At 43.6% G+C, this 27848-nt stretch overlaps 1 protein-coding gene across 6 annotated transcripts in view; it reads right to left on the bottom strand.

The window, feature by feature from the left end:
• Positions 1–27848, bottom strand: part of ERBIN (erbb2 interacting protein) — a 766777-nt gene that overhangs the window by 298086 nt on the left and 440843 nt on the right. For all 6 annotated transcript variants that reach the window (XM_069222872.1, XM_069222909.1, XM_069222899.1 and 3 more), the window contains one exon: positions 1087–1165. In XM_069222872.1, the coding sequence (XP_069078973.1) occupies positions 1087–1165 (79 nt within the window). The remainder of the gene's footprint in view (positions 1–1086; positions 1166–27848) is intronic.

Below are 27848 nucleotides of genomic sequence, written 5' to 3'. Positions count from 1 at the left end.
TCTTTCCAGTTGTTGTGCTGATCTAGAGAATTAGAACTCAGTGCAAAACATGCAAACAGCCACCCAGCAAATAAATCTATCTAGTCTTAGAGTTCTAGATTTCCCAATTTTATGTAAAAATACGTTTTTTTTCAGGTTGCTTATCATCTGATCTAAACACACAATGAAATATCAAGTCCACAGCAGGATTACCAATCTTCCCTCTCCCCCTGCACCGCACCACCCCCGTAGCCCCCACGAGCCGCGACTACAGGCTTGTGCTTAGTTCTGAAGAAAAAGCCCGCTTCCTGCATCACCATCTGTCAGTGCCACAAAGGCTTTGGTGCGCATGAGGTGTAGTTCGGGCATTCGCACTGACGTCTTTATTTTTAATCAGCCCATTTTCTGAATGTAAGACAATATTAGCTAACAAGTGAGGGCTGAAGCTAGAATAGTAAATCATCCCCACCTCGTCTCCTTTGAGTCTGAAGGGAAGCCTCAAAATACAGATAGTTCTGGGAAGCACGGACAGACGGGGATCTTCGATGGTTAGAACACATGTTTCTCTCTCTTGTCTTTCTCCTTCCCTCTGCCTTACCGGCTTCCCAGCAGGACACTGAATGTGCTCCTTCCTCTGTGGAGGCTGAAGGTCATGGCCTCTAGTGACTGCATCAGTGTTCTCAGCCCGACTTCGAGACTGTAACCCATGGCCCAGCATGCACTATATGTGATAAGCAGACTGCTGGCCATGACCGAGTCTGTGATCCCTTTTACGCAGATGGGTGGGGTGTTGAGGAACTAGGTAGTCAGGTACTATTTAGTGTCGCCACAGTTGTTTCTAAAGCTGAGCTTCACATACAGCACTCTGAGTGATTAAAGGGTGGCACAGTGTGCAAAACTACTCAAAAAATAACCAGCCAACCAAACAACTGGGACAATCTGGAAGATGACATATTGAATACAATGACATCCCACGGGTAAAACAGAGTAATTTCTTTTTGAAGAGAGATAGGGAAATGCTACATTTAGGGATCCAATAAATTGTGGAAGTTTACGAAACAGATCAATTAGTTAAATGTTACAAATGGGATATGAGACAAAACTTACTTTGATATTGGATTTACACTGGCTTCAACAATGGTCAAAACTTTACAGTTTTTGATATTTTCTGGGAACTCCTGAATCCCTGCAGGATAATAAAGAAAAAAAAGCATTTAAATTAATTCATACCTTTGTTAGTCATACGAAAGAAAACAATATTTAGTGGCATAGTATGTTCTTTACCACAAGTTTCTCTCTATAACCGTAATATAAGCACAAGCATTAGCAATATAATGGGTCTCGCGTTTGAGTTAGAGCTATTAGCGTTGTAAATTCCTAACGGGACATTCTTGTCACATAAATTGAAAATGGACCGTAAAACAGCTGACATAAGCGAGCCGATTCAAAGCGCCACTGCCGCCATGAGAGTGAAGGAGAGACACAAAAGGAAAAAGAAGTTTGCTCACAGTCAAACGTATCGGCAATCGAGCAATTATCCATGTAACAGGGTCGATGTCCAAGGCGGTAACAAAACTCTCCTAAGGAGGGACAAACAAAGCTTTTACCAATGATGATAAAGGATTTTTGAAAGGCAAGCCCATGAACGAGAGATAATGATGGGTGTGTCGTGGGTGTGTTTAAAAGCCCACATAGATACCAACACGTCGGAAAAGCAGCACTTCTGCACTGCTATGCTCAACCTACCAACATACCCTTGTGGACTGTACTGCACATTCGGGTTAAAATAACATGTTCTGGAACCAAATAAATATAGCGCTTGCGCTGAGATCTGTGTTGACAAATTCTGCGTGTGCCTCATATATGTCCCTCAACAAAAGCTGACCACTGGAACACTAACTCAACCCCATCTCTCTGCTCATCACGGAAACACAGCAGCACAGTAACCTTCCCATTTTAACTCATATTGCTCAAAACAGGGGTTTATTTGTAAGGCTGACATCTGCGGTGTTAGAGCCTTTGTCACATCAGATCTATTGACAGCTTTTAGCACCGCCTACCAAATTATCCTGTTAAACTGCGTTAGGACTTCTGGGGTCTTTGACTCTGTAATCAACTGGTTCATCACTTTTTTCTTTCACCCAACTGAAAGAGCGTGGACATTCTGGCCCCCTTTTTCTTTAGCCTTCTCTCTCCACCAGTTCAATGTTGTGGCCTCTCACAAATCTCACCTGCTGCTGTGAGTGCTGCCTTTATATGTACGTCAGTGAAACACAGCTTATCATACACCAGAACGTCTTGTTCATCAGATGCCTCTTTTAATAGCTGTTTAAGGCAGGCTGAGGAGTGGAATGGAGCCAATTAGCTTCAACTGACTCACAGCAAGACAAACATCATTCCCCACGGATTGAAAAATACTTGCCTGAAACTAGAAGTCAAATCTAAGGAAGGACTAACCATGTCTGCTAGATATCGGCAGTGATTTTAATATCCTCACTTCATCTATGTGGTCTTTGAAAGCTCATTCCGCTCATTCCCTTCATCAGTGAAGATGGCAGAAGGTCACCTAAAAAGCTGCTAGTGGCTCCCTCCTAATTATTCTAGTTCTCTTTACTTAGGTTTACTCAAATATCTTGTACACAAGCCATAAGTCTGCCAGGTGCAGGCTGCTTGCATAGATACAGGATCTTCTCAGCTCAGCCACGCTAACCTCTCTCCACTGGTTATTGAGAACACAGTTACCTGTAAAGTGCACACCTCTACCATTGCACTAATTAAGGACATTTCTTGGCTTTTATCAAGGGCTGGTTTAATCAATAATATTCTCAGCAACATCAACCGTATTCAAAGGCTTTCTATCTTACTGTTGTTAAATTTAGGAGCCCATGCCGAAGCTTTGTCTTTTTGCCCCCAAACTACAGAATGACATTCATTGAATTTTTCTGTCTATTACTACTCTTGCTGACTACATACATACAAACAGTAATCTGCCTTCTAAAGGCGGCTATCGGTACACAAAGGTAGAGCAGATCTGTTGCCTCACACCCAGCAACAAGAAACGGTACAACTGCACTCTATCAAGAATGCCTTGACATTTCCTTAAGCAGATATTCACAGACATTCTATTCAAGACTCCTGAAAAATCGTTACTACCTCCAATCCAGGCTCATTCCAATGACCAGAATCTGGTGAATTCTCGACCATCTCAGCATCCCAGATTGTCAAAGCTTCTAAAAATAACCGTTTTGGCGCCTGCTTTCTTTAGCCCTTGAGCTAATGGTAAGCGCCCAACTCGCTCTTGTGTCCTTGCCCGGATGCATAGGTTCATTCATTTGGCCACTCACTAACAAGCGAAAAAGCAATATACCTATTCCTTAAGTAGTATGTTCCCTGAAATGATGTAGGGTGAGTGGCTAAGTGGACTAATTAAGCAAAGAATTACACATTCGTATCAATAAAACATTCAAAAGGTAGGTGACTATGAAATCCAGCCTCTTATACAGCAATGATGTAGACCAGCCTACTCATTTTTTGATGCAAAACATACACATATATATTTTTAACTTAAGTTCATTCCATAATCAATTAGTGATAAATTAATCAAGCTCAATACGTTTTCCTTTCAGCAATGTAAGCTTGGGTATACCATTAGAACACAACCACATATATCCTTAATAAAAAAAAGTTCCTAAGACTGAATTCAGATAGTCCGTGAGACACCTGCTTGGAATTTCGCTCAAATTTCCTGTAATGTCTCAAAGAAAGGTTGAAGACGTATGTAATCTGAGCATGCTCAATGTTTCAAACTTCAGGGTGCTAAAACCATGAGATTAAGATCAGGACACTGTGTCATGGGGTACACAGGTAAATCCAAATATGAGACTCTAAGTTAATCAAAGGTAACTGAAGAGAAGTAAATGTAAATCAAACAAGTCCTTTTTAGTAAGCACAAAGAAAGGTTTTTTGCTCCCAGCCTCACGACATAGCCACAAAGCTGTGCCCTGAAAACATCCTCATTCCACAGTCACTTCTGAGCCGAAAATAATCTAGCAACTCAGTCCACACCAGTGAATAATTTGAATATTATGAATGAATGATTCCTTAGGGAACATTTTTGTGTTGACTGTTTTATGCCCAGCTCCATTTAGGAAAACTGGGTTTCCATAATGTTGTACGAAGCTTGGATTACATATGTGTTTGTTTTAAGTAGCATAGCTAAATCCATGAAGGTACCAGCGCTTTTGGAACAATCAAATAAGGAGACCTGGAATGGTTCCCGTCACAGTAAACAGGCAACCATTAGCATAATAGAGAAACTAAGATGCAGGAATGGGGGAAAGGAGGCCTGTGCTAAATAGGCACAGTTGGTATGCTTCGAAAACAGCCTCAATCTTGTAGTAAAATAAAACAGGAAAATCATTACGTTACACATTCATAATGGTTGGAATCTATTCATTTATTTGATTAAGGAGACAAATAAATGGAAATATTTTCCACTGTTGCTGGGGATGGTGTGAGCCGAATCAAGGCTAATACTTCTTACTGCTGACAGAAGAGGACACATAAAAGATCCTTTGTTCACTTGTTGATTTAGGATGCTTGAGACTGCTTCTGTAAACCCCAAATCTATTATCAGCAGTATTCGTTCAGGTTAGAAACCACTTATGTCAGAGATGATGCAATCAATCACTGTCCTGGCATAAACATTTCATCATAGTCGAGATTCAGAATAACATGCACAATACGGCTGTGAGAGTCGCCAAGATCTACCCAGACTGCATTTGTTCATGTATGATCAGGAACTATTGACACTTTCTATTGTTCCACTGCTTCTGGAAACATGTGGAATGTGAAATGTTGGGGGAACATCACTCACATAAAGTTACCATTTTGGTACGTTTCACTGGCAATTACAAGAACTGAATGGTAAGCCCGTGAGGATCATGGCAGAATCAGGAGCATGATATACTTTGGTAGGAGAGGACTTTCTACATCTATACAAGGATGAGAGGTTGATGGCACATGGTAGTACGAACATTGAAGTTACTGGATGTTTTGCGCTAACATTAATTTTAAAGGCCGCAACACTCAATCTAAAATATACGTGGCCCAAGAAAGCTGGATGTTTACTTGGGTGGCCACAACAAAGGAAATTGGCAATTGCATTGGATCCCAATCATCCCGATCAAGTATTATGCGTGGAAAACACATCTGGTGCAGGACAAATAAGTGCTATGGAAGGGAAGATATCCTGAGGTAGGTAGTGACAAACATGGTTTATTGAAGGATTTTAGACACAAAATAAGGTTAAATAAAGATGCCAAAGTGACTGTGCATAAGGTACAACCAGTGTTATTGGCTGTGAGAGGAATTAAGAAGGTAGCTAGTCACATTTTGTGAACCGGGAACTATAGAACCCATTGAGGAATTGCTTGGTGCTAATAGTTTGAGCTTAGAAGGCTGGTGGAGGATTAAGGATGAGTGTGGGTTTGAGGCTTGATCGTGAAGTGGAGAATATAGTTAGGACAATCTGTGAGTTGTGCCTGGAGTGATATATCCCAAAAGACGATGACATATTCTCCTCAATTCATAGACAAGTGTGATGATCCTTGGGGAAAATTGCATTTGATATTATGGGTCCCTTTTCCACAGTGGGATCTAGAACGATGTTTGCACTAGTGTCTACTGATTTGTTCTCGCAACAGCCAAGCATTATGTTTGTAAAACATGTTGGGGCGAAGATTACTACTGTTTTTCTTTTTTTTAAGAGGTTAATCAGTATCTATGGAAATTGTTACAGATAATGGTGTTCAATTGGTGTCAATAGATATGACAGTTCTTAAACAAAGTAGGCATGTGTCACACAAGAACATAGGAATACTATACCCCAAGCTAATGCTGCTGTGGAGAGATGGAACACAGTTTTGAAGGAAGGTCTGCAATTGGGCCTCTGTGAGGGAGGTGTCTGGCGAAGAGACTTGCGTCGGCCTACAGAAAGACTCCTAACACTGACACAAGTTGATGAGGGGTAAAGAATTTTGTTCTGAACTGAGACCCGTATAGGTGTTGAGGTTGAAATCTAGTTGAAATCTAGCATGCGTGAGAAAGAATCTAAAGAAAAGATTAAGGTATCTTTCAGAAATTGTTTTTAGGCAACTGACTGGGTTAGCGTTAAGCTGGGAGGTTTCGTGAGGAAAGACATGCCACCATTTTTTTATCCTTTGCAAACCATGAGAGTTGGGAAGTTTGGTGTTGGAACTGTCAGAATGTAATATGTGGAACATTAAGAAAGTTGTTAAGGTCCCTGAATATTTGGTGATAGTGGAAGGTGACAAGAGGCTAAAAGAAAGAAATTTGCATATGGAGGTGAATGTGCCTAAGAAAAATACACAAGGTAGTGTAACAAGCAGTCAAAGGGTGTGATATCGTCAAAACGAGCTAGAAGATGTACAGGGTGGATGAGACTCTATGGTCTGCTGTAAAAAACCTTTGGGTATACATATTATTTGTTTTTATGCAAAGTTTTACTTTTGGATATGCATATTGTTTTTATTTGATGTTTTATTGTAAGTTTAGAAAAGTTGTAATTCCATATTATTTATATTAAAGGGGGTAGTGATGCAGTGTTCCCCTGCTTTTAGAAAAGTGAGGAACATGGAATGTTGGGAAAACATCACTCGTGAGAGGAGAGAGAGCCGAGAGGAGGCGGTTACAGGTACTGGTACTTACATTAAGAAATAACTAAGGAAACATTTATTAAAAATTTGCCATTTTGCTACGTTTCCCACTTTTTTTGCGATCGGTTATACTGCAGTCACCAAGAGCTATTTATGTGGTAACTTGCCAACGTATTCTGATACATCCAGGCATGCTTTTTGATGACAATCATCCCTCGTTGTATAATATAAGCAGGAGAGAAAAAAAACAGGGAGGATAATGATCTATTAAGGAATTGAAGGGAAACATGCATTTAGGATGCATTTAGTGCAGCAGTATCAAGAACAAATACGATCCTTAATGCTTTCGTAGCCTGACTATAAAAAGAAAATTCATTTTTTCCCAGCCCACATCATATATGGCTGCCTTGTTATGCATACTCCTAAAGACAGCTATAGAAACTGAGTTGAAGTTACATCTACTAACACAACAGATCAATTTTTGGTTCTAACAACTGAGAGCATCTAAAATAAAATGCCCAAAAATTTAAGCTCGGGCTCCTCACATGAAAGGGCAATTTAAGCAATATTTTTAAATTTTAAATTTTGCAAATGCAGATAACTTTCTTTCGAAGTACAGCAGGTCAGCCAAAAGATCCAATCTCTAATCGGTATCTGCAATGCTGAGGTCATTAAAAGCCCATCTACTACCTTCTTTTCCTATCTCACAATTTCCATATTACTACCACCCTCAGCCAGGTGTGCAGAGCTACTGATCTTCCTGTCCACTGCTCCAAACTGCGTCCTGTTTCTGTGCCCTCTGCACTTTGAACTTGGCTATTTACTTTTCTTCCTACCAAAAAACAGTATCTTTATTGACCCTTTCACCATATGTATCCCTCCCTCAGATTCAACTTGTAAGGAACTGGCTTCAGAAGAAGTCTCTAACCTTTTCTGTTAGAAGACCTGCTTATGATCCATAAATATCAAACCAGAGATTTTAACAACTAATATTCATGTTGCAATAGTGGCCACATGAAAATGAATCACAAAAGTGGCCATTGTATACAAAAGAACCAGCAGTGATCACTTCAGTACATCGAGAGGGAAGGGTAGCGCCATCAGTAATGTAAAAACATGGTTACATTAGAATGCTACTACGCAGGTAACACATGAAAGTTGTAGCCAAAAGGACCCTGGCATCAAGTTAATAATATTGGTTATAAGTCTTCCCAAAGCAGCATGATTTATCACTCAAATATCCGATTTAAATATATTTTGGAAAGTCAACCATTTTTCTCCAAACATCAGCTTAAGATTTCTGACTATGCATACACTTTATCCTTGAATACATGCTTTCTAATTTTGGTATACACATATAAATTTAACCAAGCAAAAGCTTTCAATTTAGTAGGGAGGCTGCATGTAGGAGAGCTGCTTATGGCTAGCAAGCGAGGTACCAGTGCCTCACGAGCTACTCATTGGAGAAGCCTGATTTGGTCCATGAGAGACCCCTCTAGGGGCTGTTCAACCCAAGGTCTCTCTTCCCTACCACTAGTGCCCTTCTAAGACCCAGTCTACATGGTCACAAAGATCCAAATAGGAGGGACACCACTCGACATAAGACAACATTCAGTTCAGGTTCAAGGCTTCATCCAAGATACTTAGGCCCTCATTATGATATGGGCGGTGAAAACCGCCTACTGCTGTGGCGAAGGCTGCCACAAGACCGTCGCCGCGGCTACCAGCCGTCTGCCGTATCATGACCACAGCCGGATTTCTGCACAAGCATGGCGGAAATCCGGCTGTGGCCACGCCGGCATATTGTAGTATGGTGGCGCTGCTGCCACCAGCAGCGTCACGCCAGTAGACCGCCGTATTATGACCCATAATACGGCCTGGGGGGTGATCTGCTGGCGGACGCTGCTGGTGGCAGCAGCGCGCCGTCCCGTCTCCTGCCGGAGGACCCCCTGAACACAGGTAAGTGGGTGCTCCGACAGGGGTGGGGGGTGTTGTGGGTGTGTGTGAATGTTTGTGCAGGGGGGTTTGGAGAGGAAGGGGGGTGAGGAGGGTATCTGGAGAGGGGGGTGGGTGGGAAAGACTTCTATCAGTGACAGGGAAGGGATTCCCTGTCACTGATAGTGCCTACCGCCATGGTTTTCATGGCAATAAGGAAGCCACAGAAACCATGGCGGTAGGCAGGGTCATTATCCCACAGGCGGTACAGTGACGGCCGCCGGGCAGGAGATTGATATCTCTAGCCCGGCGGCTGTTACCGCTGTGGCAGTTGGTGTGGTACATTGGCGCTTTGGCTTCAGCCAAACTGCCAATGTCATAATATGGTGGAAAGTACGGCCAGCCTGTTGGCAGTACTTTCCACCATATTACTGCCGACTGCCAGGGTCATAATGACAGCCTTAGTCTCTATCAACCAGACCCCATAGTTTTACCCAATAAACCACCACATTCTCTATGTGGCGGTTCTCGCTCAGGAGGTCATGGTGGTTACTCAAAACAGCTTTCGTTTGGGATTGCCTCCCCAGTGATTCAATGCAATGATTGGTTTGAAAGTGTGATACACCACATTGTTTTGCCTAAGGTTTAGTCATTTTCTCATGAAAAATGAGGTGGCTGTCTGTTACCTGAACAGCTTAAGTAGACCCTTCTTCCCAAGCACAAGCTATTTTGCCAGGAATTTCAGGCACTAATATCTAAACATTTTACACAATTTGCCTGATGAGTGGAACAGAATGACCGCCTTATCCCACTTTCAACCTGAAACCTGCTTACAGTTGTCACCTTCCATAATGTCCAAAAACAGTAAAGGACCTGGAGGTGACCCAATATTTAACACTTTGGCCATTCAGCACTCACTATCTTCAGTGTTTCCAAGTCTTGAACACAGGGAAAATATGTGGAACTCTGGATGCACAGAGACATCCAAGCAAGGTTTAATCAGAAATGAGGAGAAGTGTACATATTGTATTGTAAAGAGGGAAATAGGTTTGTTTCCAGTATCACAGTGCCACAGATCCTGGTTTAGGGATTGTTAATAACCCAAAAAATAATGATTCCACTTCAGCAAAATATTGGGTGGGGTTCTGTGAGGCTACAATAACCTGCCTGTCACCTTTAGAGCGGGTGTATTGAACTAGGTTTACCCTTGTCACCCAGGGGGTGGGAAAGCAAACCTTGTAGAGCTATGCCAGAGTCGTAGTTTACACAACAAGAGCAATCGCCCAACTCGGGGCTGAAAGTTTCTAGCCTCCCCACAGCACGACCCAAAGATAACCCTAACCCTGGTAAACGTTTGAGCGGGACTCCAGGAAAGATATGACAATGGCAATACAGCTGGTCAGGATAGGTTCTTTGATGTCTCCATTGCACTTACCAGGTTTTGAATGTGGTTGAAACATCCTCATCTAACGAAACACTCCTGTATGCTGACGCCTTTCAATTCTCACTCTAGTGTGCTATTTGCCTTTATAGCCGTACCAACAGAGCCCACGCAATGTAAAGAAGGAAAGTGCCAATGAAACGCAGCTGAGTGATCTTGCTTTTGCTGAGTGATCTTGCTTTACAAAAATGGGTGTAAACTCTGGAATCAGATTGTTGGGGATGAGGTACCTCATAGAACTATCCAAGTTGGTGGGCACCTTTACCTCCATCCACAGGGCTCAACCAAAACTGCTTAAGGCGATTCCTGAGTGTTGTTATCCTGGGGTGGAGCATTTAGGGGTCACTTCCAGCTGTGAAGATCAGAAATCTCCAGAAGATTTCCTAGCTCCTTCCCAAACACTTGGCAGAGGTGCACAAGAAGGCCCTCCAATTAATTTGTTTGCAGAGTTCTTCAAAATGTTAGTGTAACATTGTGGTACATTTGACATCAGATCACTGGAAAACAGAATAATAATATTTAGAATAGCATGGGCAGTAGGCATTAAGGAGAAGTTTAAACCCTTTTTGTTGGCCATTCCTAGAGGTAGCTGACCTAAGATCTGTGACTGGGATATCTTTAGGGGGCAGCTTGTATTAGAGCTTCTGGACTTTGCCCCACTAGCTTTGTGGAAGGTGCACAGGAGTTTTAATTCTTTCTTTATCCCACAGGAAGCCAGTGGACTGGTAAATGTAAGGTCTCTTGAAGACCAAACACCTCTCCTATAAAAAAAAAAGGAGCTGGTTTTCAAGTTTTACTCAACGTTAGGCATCGATCACCAAAGAGCAATGGGTTCTGAAGTCAATAAGGGAATACAGCATAGCTCTCGATGGCTTCCTTTTCCGTAACAAGAACCTTCCCCAGATCAATAAACCTAAATTATGAGTTACATAGTAGTTTCAGGATCTCTTGTCTAATGGTTTCCAGAGGTACTCATGACGCATCCAGTGTTTTGAGGTGGTGTGGGGCCTTTAAAGGACCTCTGCTCTCTCAACCAGTGGGTCTCCTACAAACACTTCAAGATGGACAGGGATTGGTTCACTAGGCTCAGAGTCATCACACTGTTTTACAGCGCACCACCAGTGCTGCTTTCTTTCGATAATGAATGGGCTTTATCATCAAAGAGGTGAAACATCATCCCTTCTAAGGATAAGCAATTCCTTTTTTGTAATTTATTCTTCTTGCCAATTGAACCTATTGGTATTATACCATAAAATAAAGTTCTTCCAGAAGTCATCAAATCCCATCCCTGTTCCTTGAGAAAACTCACATTGTAGTGCTCCTCTCTTCCTCAATTCAGCCAACGCTCCAAGGTCGCTTAAAATAAAGAGCCATGCAGCAGCTCTAAGCCTTACACACGCAACAAAGATTTTCCTACACATATCTGTGTTTCATTGTTAATGATGAATATCTTTGGTGGGTGTCCCTTAAGTTGGCATTCCATGGGAGTGCAATCTTTGAAACTTCCTCAAGTCTGGATGCTAAGGCAGAGGGGCCAGGAACAGGATCATCAAAGACAGATTCCATGTTAATCAATGCAGGGTAGCTGCTTGATTGTTTTTATGCTCTCAAATGCCTGGCCCTGAACACATTTCATCGCATCATTATCTTCTCATGGAAAATGAGGTGGATATGTGTTACCTGAACAGCTTAAGTAGACCCCTCTTCTCAAGCACAAACTATTTTGCCAGGGATTTCAGGCACTAATATCTAGATGTTTTACATAGTGTGTCTGATCAGTGACCAGGGGAACTTCATTTGGCCCTTCAAGCTGGTCTTTTGCTAATAGCATGGTGGAATTCTCCTCTTCCTGGTTTTCAGCTACGCATTTTGGCTCCATCCACAAAGCTTGTTACAGATAGATGGGCCCGGGAGCTCTTCGAGGCTATTGATCTGCTTGGACATTTTGGGGTTGTTGATGTATGGCATAGGATGTGGAACCTCTTTCAGCTTTGTGAGTGTGGACAACTTTCTAACAGTTCTCTTCGGGAGGGTAAAGCATACTGCAAAATTAACATTAGAAGGTCTGACATTTTTGCAGGCTGTCTGCCAGCAATATTTGGGCGGTGAAGAGAGCACCCTTAATTAATTACCTCTTAAAAAGCATTTGTCAGAGACTGCTAACTTCCCAATAGACCATCCAATCAGATACGAAACCAGTGCTATTACTTTGCATTAAACTGATAGTCCTCCTGTGTCTCTTCTCTTGTAGGAAGGATAATAACATTTCAGCTTTGAGGTGTCAGCAAGATCCATTATCCACTGAATGGTCTCCTCCAGACACACACAATAGCTCATTTTAATTCAATTTTTTTATCTGACTTTCCCAGAATATACGGATTGCTGTGAGGTTGATTTTCAACAGGCTTAGAATCTAAGGTTCGAGGACATAAGAGCCTCATTCAGACAGCTATTGCCTTTACCACCCCACCTTTGGGTTTGTTTTTGCTGTTTTTCTGGCTTGTTGCATAGGACTGGTACTTCACTTGGATGGTTTCAACACACGAAGGCTTGTCATCCACTCTGCCTAATGTGTAATGGCTCAAACAAATTGTATTTGGGTGGTAGCTGTTAAGATAATTTTAAGTTACGCTCATTGGTCCTGCACCTCCTCCTCTAAGGTCAGACCTACTGAATGTGTAGATGTGCATATTGTTGCCATGCACTGAACCACAATAATATTAGCTTGTATAGCATGAATCAAATTGTAGATTTCCCACTGACTAGGTTAGAAAGCATAAAAAGACACAGGTCCTTTAACTTATTTACCTTGTGCTCTCTTCTCATTCACTAGACTAATATACATGTCTCTGTGTGGTTTGCAGTCATTTTGTTGCCCGATTCTTCATCCAGCATCTTCAATATCTTTTTTTCTGCATCCCACACAGCATGCAAAAATGCAGTCACTCAAAATGTGTCTGTTTCTATTTATTTTTTTATTACTGTACGGCAACATCCCTGCTGCTGCTATTCTGTTATTTGTATTGCCACTGGCTTAACAACAATAAAGATACAATAAAGGTATATACATAATCTGTTTCTTTAATAAAATGAAAATGTCCTCCCCAGTCAAGGTGAAATCTACATCGTCTGACTATGCAGGCTTCAAGGGTTGTGAGAATGAGAGTCTGCTGAACTAAAAAAGCCAAACAAATTTGGGGCTACTTATTCAAGAGAAAGGAGAGGGATAGACTCTGGTGAAAATAACCTGCATTCAAGTAACTACAGAAGATGCCATGGATGGGATGGCATGTGACCTTCGAAGGAAAAGGAGACGAGAGGAACTTGAAACTTTGCAGGACTTGCTGTATGCCACACTTATGTCTAGAGGTAGGTTCTGCACACAGACAAGTCATGACTCATGAGTCACTTAAGTGTAAGGTGGAAAAGTATTCATTACATCAGGTTTACAGCTCACGTCAAGGTTTTATCTTTCTTCCAACTGTCACCATCTCCAGTCTTCTTTCAGCACACACACCAGCATTCCATTACATCAATGGTCACTATCTGCACTCTACACAACATCTCATACACAGGAAAGGGGAGACAGGATATTGCACACATCCCATTCTTACAGAACAACAGAAACAAGAATACTGAATGTGCTAATCTGGCCAAACGAATGACACATAAACTGCTTAAACAACAAATATGCACACAAACCACCAGCAATTGCTCTGCGTAGAACCCCAGCCCATCATTTAATGTCTGCTGTAATACTCTAGACAGAGGCCCTAATTGGGATGGGAATGCCAAGGTGTGCCAAGGTGTGGGTCCTGTGCACACTGAGCCACTGGTTTTAAGATGTACTTCACTGACGAGACCTAGGTAGGTTGAAACCTAGGATACATCTAGACTGCAGTACAATTATGTCCTGGTCCCCTTTACCAAGTAAACAAGTCTTGGAGGATTCTGTGGCAAAGGTGGCTGGGACTCTTGACCTGACTTACGTGAGACAGAAACCATCAGCTAGTTTTCCATTGCCACTTTTGGCCTTGGCACAGTCTTCCTTTACCTGGTGCAGTTACCCGACACCCCAGTCTGCGGAATGAAATTTTAGGGGTGAGAGTGGGATGTAACCCAATCTACTCATCCCACTTCCGTTGTGCCATGTGCCATGATCCAGGTTAATAACGGTCTTTGCGCTTGCCCCCTGAACGTAAAATGCTTTTTGTTACAAATACTTATTGATTGTGATTTTTATATTGCTAATTGGATTAAGTTTTTAATACCTTTGTTTTTTAAATACAGAACAGTACAAAGGGTGAGGGCAATAGAACTGCTGTCAGAAATGCGCTATTTAGATGTTGCAGTAGAACCTGCTCGATTTTTACGTTCTCTCAAACAGCGTTTTGAAGATGGGTTACAGTAGTTTGGGGTGATGGGCAGGTTGGGTGGGTTTTAAGTCTATTTTATAATTGTGAAACTGTTTTTTATTGCCTAGAATGTTTTATGGACTATTGTCCTAATAAACCTGTTTTCTACCTATCTACCTACCTAGTCTGGTTTTTTTTGTGCTTCCATGTGGAGGGTACCTGGCCCAGCTGTTCCGGTCAGACTGTTCCTACTGGGGCAGGACCATGTCTGATTTTCATAAAGTGGGTCTTTATCTAGAGTGGCACAATAGGCAAAATAATATGGTCTGGAATGTGGCTCAACTGAGTGCTTATGGCTGTGATAAACTGAAGCATTCCTTCTACCACCTTGTTTTTGCAGTAGATGCCCTAAGTGTGATGGCTAGCCCAAGCATTAGTAATTTACCAATTATGCCATATGACTCAAGCTAAACCTCACTGAAAAGACCTAAGAAGGTTGAAGCAGGTATGTGGTTGCTTGTATTATCATCAGGGGATGACCTGGCCTAGCCACTTAGGCTGAACTGTTTCTATTAGCACAGGATTTAGATTAATTTCCATTAAGCAGGTCTTTGTCTAGAGTGCCACAAAATTGTGGTCTGGACAGGGATTGCCAGTGCCTGAGATTAATTTAAGTATTCTTTCCATCATCTTGTTGTTTCTGCCAAAGAAAATAATATGAACACTCTAAATCAACACACTCTCAGGTAACCCTTTCAGTCACAGAGCTAATGCATTAGATTCTATAACAAAACCATGGATACAACATAAGGCCAACAAAGCAGCCAATGTAATTCAACAATAATCCATAAAAGACTTGAAAGCCTTTAAGGTAGGGCTCACTATGCAGTTTGTGATCCAATTTTCGCAAACTGTACAAGACCCACAAGCCTCATGACTAGCTTGAATCTGACATAATGGCTTATCCTATCTTATGTTTGCTACGAACATTAATGAAAAACACCCAAAAATAAAATACTCGACTCCCAGTCTTACAATAGCTAAGTCCCTGAGCACTCGGGCCTCTTTAAACATGGGATTTCCCAATCAGCAAAGGGTGCATAGCATTAAACTATGACGACTAATATAACAATATATTATCAGAAACTTACAACGCCTGACTTCAACCCCTAAGTGCTGTCATTATTCACATACAAATTCTATTTAAAGTCTAGAATGAACACATTGTACTCTTGCATGTAATTCCCAGCTCCAAGGTAACCATACGTATCTCAAAGGCAAGGTAAAAAAATAACAGAAAAAAATCTGAAACCGTGTGCAACTTTCAAACACAGACAATACATCGCAAGAAAGGACTATATTCCTTCCAGAACTTGCAACATATCTGCAAGCTAAAACCACATGCATAAAGTGAGGAGAATCTAGACCAATTAGAGCATAAACATCAACTCCATTAAGTCAAACTGAGTTCATCTCCACTCATACACCTCATCTAAGATCACATGTATGGATTGAGTCAGGTGGATCCAAACAGACAAGCATTTAAACCTTAATTATACAAAGAACTCCTAGACAACCATCAAAGGTTTGCTCTTAAGTACTTGTACATATCCTATTGCATCTTGCAAACATAAAAAACAAGAACTGAAGAAGTTCCTGAAACATCTGACCTCAAGGAGAATGTAACTTTTTCAACACTAAATACCATGCATTCCAAGAGAAAACGTTCATCCTCAGCATAAACTATGGCATATTCCTTAGAGATATTAAGGGCCAGATGTAGCAAAGGGTTTTACCCATTCTGTGTGTATGGGAAAATGTGTTTGTACATATGGCCCTAAGTACACAAAATTGGGAAGTGGACAAACAAGATGGCAGTGCATTAACACTTTCTTGAAGCTCCTCACTGGCCTTTTCATAATCACGGCCACCCATCTACGGGATCCCCCAGAAACAGGATAAGTGCAGTGCTGTTCTGCTGACACGCCCCCTGGCAGTGGTGACTGTAGGACACTCCCCCAGAACAACAGAGAGAATTGCTACCACTCACAGCTCGGTGACCTTGCTGAGGAGCTACTAGAGGAGCAGCCCCCTGAATCACTGGATGAGGCACCCCGCGGCTGGCAGCTACAAGATGATGGACGGGTATTAAAATCCGGCCCCCAGCTGTCGCAGATAAGGCAGCCTGGTGGAGAGGTTGTGGGCCGCTGCTGACCGGGTACTGGGGACCTCGCTGAGGAGAGGAAGGCCCTCTGGGGTGGCACGAGTGGATTCCAGGTGCTGTGTGGGGGAGCGGCAGCAGCCCCCAGCACAGTGGAGACTGACGACCACCACGAGCCCTGGTGAGTGCGAACGTCTGACAAGAAGTAGGGCTGCTAGCCGGAGGGCCTAGAGTCAGGCCCTGGACTGACCCCATACCGGCTGGGCCTGCTATTGGGCTGTACTTCTTGAGAGCCTTGGGACTAGATTTAGAGTGCTTGCCAGTAGCTCCTTGCCTGTGGGGTGTCAAGGTAAAGATACCCTTGAGGACTTGCTGCTCTGTAGTGGGGGGTGGTTGTTGGACAGCTTGCTTCTCAACTTTGGGCATCACAGCCCAACTTATTCACTGCGGTGAGTTATGCAACGAGTCGGCCAGGGGCAAGGCGCCATATACAGATCCTCCCTCTTTAGGGTGCCCCAATATCCAGCGGACCTAAAGGGACTTATTTGGGGCACAGGGCTGTTCCATGCTGGGAGCACTGGATGGCAAAAGACAAACCACCAAAAGGGGTCCAGGCCAATAAAATAGATAACTGTACTTTGCCAGTACTACTGGGACGGGGGGTGGGGGGGAGGCAGTGGGGTCCAGAAGAAACAGGCCCCAACAGTGGACACAGCCGACTCGACAAGGGCCAACCTCATGGCAGAGATCAAGGGGTTTTGAGATGAGATGCTAGCCAAGACTGACTTTGTAACACTTGAGGTGGGCCTGCTTCGAGCGTATTTATAGAAGGTCTCTGAGACAGTCACTGAAACAGAAGGCCAGGTCTAGGAGCTCCAACAGAAGGCCAGCACCCTGAAAAAGACAATAACCGAGTTGCAGTCTCTTCTGTTAACCCTAAAAGACCAGGTGGAAGATGGGAAGGGTGTTCCAGAAGGAGCAATCTTCATTTTGTTGGCTTTCTTTCCAGAACAGGCTGAGGGCCAGTCAGCTGAACTATTTCTGGCAGAATGGATAACGACGACACTTCAACCCATGTGACTCTCCAAGGTTTTCACAGTTGAGCTGGCACACTGTGCACTGGCACCGGCACCAAAACCTGAGGCACCACCTAGAGCTACGATTGCCTGTTTATCCAATTTACAGGACAGGGACACTATATTACAAAATGCAAGAGCCTGGTGGGTGCGGGGGCACGATTTGAGAACACCACCATCATGATCTTTCCGGACTTTACATGCAAGGCCCAAACCTTTCGCAAGGACTATATGGCTGTCAAGAAACGCTTACGAGATCAAGATCTTTGTTACAGCCTATTGTTCCCGGCCAAACTGAGGGTGCAATATGAAGGCAAGGCACTTTTTTCCTCCACCCGTGAGGATGCCCACAGGTGGATAGACACTCTAGGAAATGCACCCCCTGGGTCACAGTCCACGGCTAGATTGTGGGGGAACTGGGAATGCTTGGAGGAATACGAGAAGTCGGAAAACCTCATTGGACTCAGTCTGCAGCACTAGCAGTCGCTGTGCGGGAAGAGTACTGGTGTACCCTGGCAGACTCTAATTGTGTCCCAGACACTGCTGAATCCTTCCGGCACACAGAGACAGACTGGAATACCATAGTGAAGGCATAGTGATGCAACGTCCCACTGGGTAGATGTGGACAACCTGTTGTGGGTCACAGTTTGTGATGGGGTCGCCCCTTGGGGGAGAGGGGACATGTTGAATTGACTAGCACCAGTCTGAGGCGGCAGGGGGAGTTTGGACCCTACTATCTATATAGGTTATTTGTGCATTATGCAAAGTGTGTGGACATTACCATATTCTAACATCCACAATTCTCGTTTCCATAGGTTTCTGGGGACAATTATGTAGAATTTGCTGGTGAGGGATTCAATTGGGCTGTGGTCCTATTGCCTGTGGTAAGTGTGGGGGGGATTTCAGTTTTTTCAACTGTTGAGAATTGTTGTAGTTTCATTGTGTATGTATTGACGGACTTAACATGTTGCATCCTGGTCGGCTCCTTGGGTCTTCCAGAGTGAATGTCAGTGTGAATTCAGCTCTCCAAGGAGAGAGATGGGACATTTGACAATAGCAGACCAATGGCTGGAGACTGGAAGATGATGAGCTGGAATGTACGAGGGCTGGCGCATCAAGTGAAATGACGAAGCGTGGACTCCTATATGCGATGCTATGGAGTGGTGGTTGCTTTTCTGCAAGAAATGCATACTTGGGGAGATTGTGTGACCACTGAAGCGTAGATGGAGAGGACAGCTCTTTGCTACATCATTCTCTAGTTACACTGGGGCATCTTAATTTGGGTAGCCCTTGAAATTTAGTTTGCCACCCGAAAAACAATCCTTGACCTGCAGGGGCGATATGTGATTGTCGTGGGAGCATTGGATGCAAGGGAGATGTGCCTGGTCAATGTCTATGGCCCGAATACAGCTGATGGTGACTTCTTTAGCGCAGTGATGAGCTCCATTGCTGAATATATGGATACGGAGATTGTGTTTATGGGTGATCTCAACTGTGTGCTCGATGGGAATCTGGACAACTTTCCCCCTCGAGGGGACACTAAGCTAGGCATGACAAGGGCCCTTAAAGATGTGATGAGTGTGGCAGGCCTGCAGGGTGTGTGGAGAGTGAAAAATCCCCAAACCAAAATACATTCCTGTCATGTGCCTGCGGCTGGGACCTATAGCCACTTGGACTACTGTCTAACAACCGGTTCCTTATTACAATGTGTGGATGAGGTGACGTATCTGGCTCATTACATTTCAGACCATTCCCTACTATTGGTAAGGCTCCAACTGTCTAAGGAGCCCTCCGGTATACCATCATGGCGTGTGCGACACGAGGCCCTTACTCATCCAGGGTTCAATAGGGCGGTGTGGGAAACTGTTGATCATTACTTCATGGAAAACTGGGTTAGCGCATCAATGCGTGGGATTGGGAGGGACGCTTTGAAGGTTGTGCTGCAGGGGGGAGTGTCTGAAAGTAACATACGGGGTGAAACAACACATGTTCATCGCCTTAGACGCAGTAGACCTACGATTGGGATTATTAGAGCGCACGGCTGTGATGCAGCCACGGACATTGGTAGAGTGGAAAGAATGTAAGCGGGAGCCACTAGAAACAAGGGACAGAATAGACAAATTTGTGTGCACTGATTATTGGCAGCAACTCCATATGGAGGGCGATAAGGCGAGCAGGATATCCGCCAATCTCCTCTGCACTGAAGCTCAAATCACCCCACTACTGGCAATTCATGACTGGGAGTCAGGACGTGTACCCAACAAAGCATTACTAAGAACTTTGCTGCACATCCGGAGTCGCTCTACTCCAATCCGCAGCCATGTGCTCTGCGCACAGGTCCACGCTACCTTGAGGGCTTAGGACTCCCCAGCCTGACTGGGGAGGAGGCGGATGGTTTGGGGGCCATTATCTACAAAAAAGAAATAGTTGCGGCTATACATTCATTATACACTGACATGGCCCCAGGTTGCGATGGCCTACCCGTGGAGTTTTATCAGCACGGACGTGACGTCGTGGCTGTGAAACTCCTGTAGGTATATATGAAAGCCTCTGACAAGGGCATACTCCCAGCTTCCATGCAGGAAGCAGTTGTGGTTATGCTTTTGAAAACTTGATAGGGACCCCGAGGAGCTTACATCATACCGCCCCTTTTCCATGTTAAATGTCGATGTCAAGATATTAAGTCACTCTTGCAGAGTGACTCCTGCTCTACTTGCCTCGCTTAATCCATGAGGATCAATGTGGACTTATTCCACGCAGGAACACTACCTGTAACCTGCGGAGCCTAGCAAAGGTTTGGCATACACTAACTAATAAACAGGAACCATACACATTGGCCTTTCTGGATATCGAACAGGCCTTAGACTCCTTGTCTTGAGAATTTTTGTGGGATGTTCTGCACAAGCAGGGTGAGTTGTCTTCCTGAGATGGGTCTGATTGTTTTCAAATTCCCTTCAGCTTGGGTCAGGGTGGGAGGCACAGTGTATAATCAGTTTGCGTCACATCATGGCACTCAGCAGGTGAGCCCTTTGTTGCCCCTGTAGTTAGCTTTAGCTGTGGAACCTATGACTTGTTGACTACATAGGGCCTTACAAGGCTGGGGCATACAAACTGGAGACTGCCCTCATGTGGTAACTCTATATGCTGATAAAATTAATTTACCTGAGACGACCAGAGTATTCCGTTCCCATACTACTGGCATTCCTGACTGAGTTTGGTGAGATATCTGGTCTCAAAATTAATCAAGTTAGATCCGAGAGAAGAGGGTGGGACTCACAGCTTAACATCATATGTATATTGTATGTACGCTGATATTTGCTACACCGAACTGTATCACTATACTGTATTAATATTGTAAAAAAAAAAAAAAAGTCAATAAAAACCTATATTTAAAAAGAAATACACAAAAGACATTACAATTTAACACACCTCTTTAAATGGACAACTTTCCCAACAAGTACAATGATCCCACCCACCAGAACAATACCACAGATTCATCAGATGAAGAAATTGACAACTAGTTATGTATCTTTTACTCGCTATTTTTTTTATTTTATTTCAGCTTCTTTGCTGCCATTGAAATTATCTCACGTCAGGTAAAATAGCAAATTTCTAGTCCCATATATAAAGACAGTCTCCAGATGCATTAAACAACTGAAAGCAGTCCTTCCTTTTGCTTCAGTATCATACAGAACATTCGTACGCAGTGCTTTCTCAAAATCTCTTGATGTTTATTTCTGGTAGTTCTACATTGCTGTCTCCAGCCCTGCCCAAAGGCTATTGGAAAAGCATCCACCACATTCTCTAACCATGAACTGTCACAGGCTCAGGATGTTCCCACACAACTTTCACAATGGATTTGAGTGAGATAAAAGTCCACATAATTCTCCGGAAACAGCATAAATCCAAATATAAGTAAAATCATGGCAAATATCTGGTGGCAGCTTCTAATAAATGGACTCAATCACACACAGAACATTATGCCTATATAGGTAGTGTTAAAATTTTAAAAATGCCTCTGTCAGACACACTTTAATTCCCTTTCATCCACTGACAATTATGCCTATTTTGGACTTACAGCATGATAGTTAAATGTTATATGTGGGCTGCAGTATATATTTGTACCACTCATATGCAACACAAAAGGATCTGCCAGGAGCACCACTGAGTTGTGACTGGGCATCAGCTTATCCACTGTGATGACAAGTGGTAAGGAAAAGTGTCAAGCTATTGGAAATAACCACTTTTGCATGGCATTCCTCCAGATGTTTGCCTCCTGAAACTGGACCTCTTTTTTGTTGGTCACAGGATTGTGCGCACTTTACTCCTGCTAATCAGTAGTAAAGTGCTTGTGTTCTCCCCATTAAATATAGTAAAATGTTACAAGTGGTTTATAACACCTGCTGTGCCACCCACTACAAAACATGTTTCCAGGCCTTCCATTGAAGCCTGTGTGCATCTTTAAACTGAATTTCGACCTGGCAAAAGAATCAGTTTGTCAGGCCTTTTAGTACTTTTAAGTCACCACTAAGGTAGGTCCTAAATGCACATAGAACAAGATGCACAGTACTTGAAAAGTAGAAGAATTTTTCATGTTTTACATGTCCTTGCAGAGGAAAATATATCAAGTTGTTTTTCACTGTGGCAAGGTTGGCTCTCCTTTTGGGCAAAACTGGGTTACACTATAACAATTATAAAGCTTAACTTCAGGTTAGGAGCAGCTAGAACCATGATTCAAGGACTCAGTTTAATAGTAATATAAAATCCAACATAATGGTCAGGTCTGATTTTATACTACTATTTTAGAAATGACACTTTCAGAAAATTGTTATCTCTCTGCCTAAGCTAAATGTGCCTTTCTGCCAGTGTCACTTAACTGCTAACGCCTTGACTAAGGTGTTATATGTAACACTAACAGACAGGGGACAAAAAACGTGTGTGTGGAGAGGTGTTATTTTTTTTGTATTATTATTTTTTTTTTACCTTGAGCAGGTTGGCCCAGGAGTGGGTTTTGGGTGGGGAGGGATAGAGCCTAGCCCCTTGCTGAGCTGTCCTGTCGCTATCAGATGTCGCACACAACTAAGCATGCATTTTTGTTTTCTACATTGACTGGCTCCAAACCCAGTGGAAATTTAGAGCTGCCCCAGAAGTGGTTGCAGTGGCCGCACGAGAAGGTTTTCCCATTAACACAGCCACACTTCTGGGTGGGCACAGGGAGCTCTGATCAGGTAAAGAAGGGTTCTGCCATGATGGCTTTCGGTAGGAAAGAAACCTTTGGGATAATTTACAGTAAAAGGCAGAGGACTTTCTTCAAAGGTGGGTAGGAGAACCCCTGGGGACTTTTAACCCATTAGTTAGGGAGGGGCCAGGAGTTAGCCTCAACCACAGGCTGGCACTGGGCATAAAATTGGCATCCCAAGCCTTGTACTTAGGACCCCAAACAGGACTCCAAGGATCAATTGGCTGATCTCCTAGTTCAGCTACATAGAATCTACAAGCTTCCAGAGGCCTTTTCTGCAACTGCTCAATGGGCCAGTTGCAACTGGACCTGATCTGGACTCTACATGATTGAGACTTGACCCCTAAGTGCTGTCCCCAAGGTCCTGGATCCTTGGCTGGTGGCAAAGCGTACTTCTTCTAATGTTTCCTGAAACCAGGATCTTAAAAACTTTGAAAACCTTTTGCTCTAAGAAACGACAGGGGACAACTCACCAAGCCTATCCAACTAATGTGCATCGGGGCTAGGTCAAAGGTTCAGGTTGCTCCCACTATGTTCTGTTCTTCTCCACTGTAACTAATCTACTCAAGCGGGACGTCACAGAGAAGGTGTCCATTCTTGTGGATCCCCCTTCAATTACAGCCTGCAGCTTTTCTCTGCTGGAAGAATCTAAGCTTCAAAAACGTGACTAGGTCCGAAGGTAGAAATCTTCACCAGGCGAAGGCGCAAAAAGTATCCAGCAGACGAGGGACCTTCTCTGGGCACAAAATTCAAATTTCTCACCCTCGGAGCTGTCTCAACAAAAGTGAACAGCTTCACTGGGACCTCATCCAGTGGCTACCCAATGACAAGAAGTCTTCTTCGGCCAAAGCCTAATTCCTTCCCCTGCTGAGGATTTTTGACTTCCATTCCATGACTAAGTCCAAATGTAAAACTTTTCACTGGGACAAACCTGGTCCCTGTATCTGACCCACACTCCATTGCAGTCTTCCTTAACCTTTCCCTTTGTCCCAGTCAAGTGCAACCAGGTGACTGTGGTTGGAGATTAAGGATTTCTGGCTCTTTTTTAACCTTAGACTTTCATTTTTCATTGCTCTGGTTCTACTTATTTAAATTTCTATCATTTTGATATAATTATTTTCTTTTTTAATAAAATGTACTTTATTTTTCTAAATTGTTTTGGAGTTTTTCTTGTGTTGTGGTTTACCGTTATAACTGTTTGAGTACTGCATGAATATTTAACACATTAAATTAAGCCTGACTGCTTTAGTGCTAAGCCACCAGAGGGTTAAGCACTGGTTTATTTACTGACTTTTGTGGTTAAAGTGATTATTACATGGGGTGGGTTTGCACCCCCAACTAATACTCCAATTCCATACATTTATCCTGTAGGAAAAGCCTATTTTTATACATTAATAAGTTGCCCCAACACGTCTCACTATGTAGGCCTTGCCAGACTTTAGAGTGAACAGGCCTAGATGGGATTAAAATGTTTATTTCCTATCTCCGCTTAGGAAAATGCTAGATAAATGCATGAAAGTTATTGTCTACTTCATTTTAAAAATCTGATTTAATGTTGAAAGCAGTTTTTTTAAACTTACGTACAAAAATAACTTTCTGAAAATATACTTTAGCATACCTCAGTCAGAACTGGCATGAAATTAATTCTACCATGTATCACACTTTCAGGGCTGGAATACACATCCTTGCCTGGTTGAGTTAATGGCTCTGGACTTAGAGGCCAATAGCCTACCTCTGAGCCCACTAAACGCAAATGGGAATTAAATGCTGACCGCTTAGCAGGTATTAACAATCCAGGCATGGATAGCAACAGTTAGCTAACAAATGGCACCGGTAGCAGCAACTCTTCTTGACTTGGAGATGACAAGAAGGGTTTCTCCTATACATTCCCAGGACCCTGCCAGACAGCCATGCTTCAGTGGCAGTTGGAGGGAGAATCAGCCAGTACTTGGTAATTTTACAGTAAGGCGAAGACAAAGTGCTGCAAAAGGAGATGGAGTTACTTCAAGAAAATGGCTAGGATTGGGTGGTAGAATTTCTCTAATCACTAGTTAGTGCATATGATAAAGTCGACCACCGCCACATCACAACATTCCTGTACCCCGGAAGTCACCACCTGAAGAAGAAGGCCCTGCTGGAAGACTCTTAATACTAGAATAACAGGTTTATTAAGTTGGTATGGGTACCCTCTCCCAAAACAGAAGCCCGTTCCCGACATCTACTTTAACAAATCTACACGCACGTATGCTTCAAATACATTCTTACATTGTTGAACGTCGGCTTGCGCAGCAGAAATCTGTCATTTCAATCAACTTTTTTTTTTTTTTTATGAAAAGCATACTCAATTTTGTTTGTGCCTTTAAGACTCAAAGCCAGGGCTGGTGCTAGGCATGGGCAGCTGCCCAGGGTCCTGCCCTCAGCTCACCAACATGGGTCCTCGTACCAGTGCCCCCCATCCTTCTGACCAGGGTCTCACACCTATGCTGCAGCACTTCGAGGCCCAGGGGAGGGGCGTCTCTCTCCTGGGCCTCGCAGGTATGTATAGCACTGTCAGGAGTGGGGGAAGCTGCCCTTTCAAAGGACAAGTAAACTCTCACTCTTTCAGCCCTTGATGAGCTGTGAAAGAGATGCTTGTTGGTGTCTGGAAGGGGAGACCGTTGCAGTCCAGGAAAGGTCCTGCACTATGCAGGTTCAGGATCATCTTCAACTACTGAGATGAAAACAGGGTTGCCACCTTTCCTACCTATCCCCCCCTTCTCTGCTGTAATATTTCCCCCAGGGACACCATACCTTACAAAACTTCTTTGGGAATCCTCCAGTCTTGTTTGTAACCTTTTTGACTGCCAAGTATAAGTCCATCACCGTTTTCCATTCCCTAATGTTAGGCAGCTCTGGGACTCCGCAGTACTTGGCCACATCTCGTTTAGCCACCATTAGGCCCAGTTGGTATACCAAGGAGGACATACTGAGTATCTGTAAAGATATTGTCCCTCAATGCTACTCCTAACTCTTCCTAAATTTCAGACAAGTACAATTGTATGCTGGGACAGACCCAGAGTGTATGAAGGAAAGACCCCCTTTCTGCCCCACATTGTAGACAGTTGAGGGACTCCGCTTTCCCGAATTTGTGTAGGCGAACCCTGTTGTAGCACACTCTGTGTAGGATTTTAAATTGTATCAGCCTAAGCCTGGATTTAATCACCACCTCCATCAGGTGTATCAAGGCCGGACCCCCCACAACCCAGTTCGTGTCAACCAGTGCTCCCATCTCACCTTCCCATCTTTCTCTTAGTTTTTTTAGTGAGGAAGTTGTTGTTATTTATCAGAATGTCCAGGAGACTGTTTTTTTTCTCTACTTCCCCCTGGAGTAGACTCCCCTCCAGAGGTGCGTATTCAGGGATGTCTGCTGTGTCTAATCCCTCCGCCCTCCAGGCGTGCCTGAGCTGTATGTATTTGCAATGTTGTGTTTTGTTAAACTGGTATTCTCGCTGGAGGAAGCTTAAATACATCAGGTCCCTCTCTACCAACAGATCACCCAGCTTGATAATCCCGATCGTGTCCCATGTCCCAAAACCCTTTAGTTTCCCGACTTCTTTCAGGCATGTTCCCTCCCACAGGGGGGTTTCTTGTGTAAGCCCTGTGTCTCATCCCATACACTTCCCCTCCCCTTTCCAGGCAACTATCGTCATCGTGTTGTCATCAGCAGCTTTCTTACCCCCTTTCCTCCGTAGAGATATTTTTATAGGATTTGAACTGGAACTGGCTTCTCTCCAGTGCGTATGTGGGGTGGTCTCTGGGTGCATACCGCCAGTCATTAATCACTATCAAGTGTGCTGTCCAGTACTATGCCTATATGTCTGGGAGGGCTATTTCCACATTATATTGGTTGCGCTGCAGTGCCACTCATGGGTGCACGCCGTTCCACAAACTTTTTCAGAACTCACTCTCTATTCTGGTAAAGATCTTCCGGGGATGTGGAGCACGTATTGTAGTTTTGGCAGGGTTATCATCTTGAACATAGCAGCCTTCCCTAGTAATGTCACTGCTAGACTTCTCCACTGCTCCACATCTCCCCGAAATTCTGGGAGTATTCTTTTTTTGAGGCTGCGTTCCCTGTCTGAGGTCACATATATTCCCAGGTACTGGAACCCCTTCCCTGTCTATAAGTGGGTTACCTGGAAGGTCTAGCAGATCATGGTCTCTCCCTACTGGGTACAGGTGCGATTTGTCGCAATTTATTGGATATCTTGCGTGAGCTCCGTATTAATCGAAGAAGCTGAACACTCCTGGAAGGGTCTCACTCAGACGTGTAACATAGAGGAGGATGTCATCAACGTATAATGAAACTTGCTCGTACTTCATTTCCTCCTCCCTTATGCGGAAGCCTGCAATATCTGGACTATGCATGCCAACAGCTCCAGCGTGAGAGCAAACAGTAGAGGGGGAAGCCCTGTCTCATTCCTCACCTGATGGGGAACTCAGAAGAAGTTTCCCTGTTCACTGACTGCGGCCACTGGATTATTGTATAATAACGCTATCCAGGCCAGGAACTTGTGTCAGAACCCAAATTTCTCCAGGGCCTGCGTCATGAAGGGCCAATGGACGGCATCAAATACCTTTTCAGCATCTAGGGACAGCAACATGTGAGAGTCCTTCCATGGTTGTATGATTTCCAGAAAGTTGTGGAGCCTGCCGAGACAATCTGGTTGACCTCTTCAGCAAAAAGCCTGATTGGTCCTTATGGATCAAGGGAGTTATGACTGCTATCAGTTGCATGGCAAGTATTGTCGCCAGGATCTCAATGTTAAGGAGTAGGATTGGGCAATATGAGCTGCAGTTTGTGTGACATTTCCCTGGCTTGTGGATTACTACTATCGTAGCATGACAGAGGTCTAGAGAAGGGTTCCCCCTTCTCTTGCCTCTGCATACATTTTGAATAAGTATGGGTCCAGAATATCAGCATTTCTCTCCTGGGGTACGACTGA

The sequence above is a fragment of the Pleurodeles waltl genome, chromosome 1_1 (assembly GCF_031143425.1).
Source record: "Pleurodeles waltl isolate 20211129_DDA chromosome 1_1, aPleWal1.hap1.20221129, whole genome shotgun sequence".
In the NCBI taxonomy this organism is placed as follows: domain Eukaryota; kingdom Metazoa; phylum Chordata; class Amphibia; order Caudata; family Salamandridae; genus Pleurodeles; species Pleurodeles waltl.
Note: the sequence above shows the minus strand (reverse complement) of the source record. Positions and strands in the feature narration are given on the sequence as shown.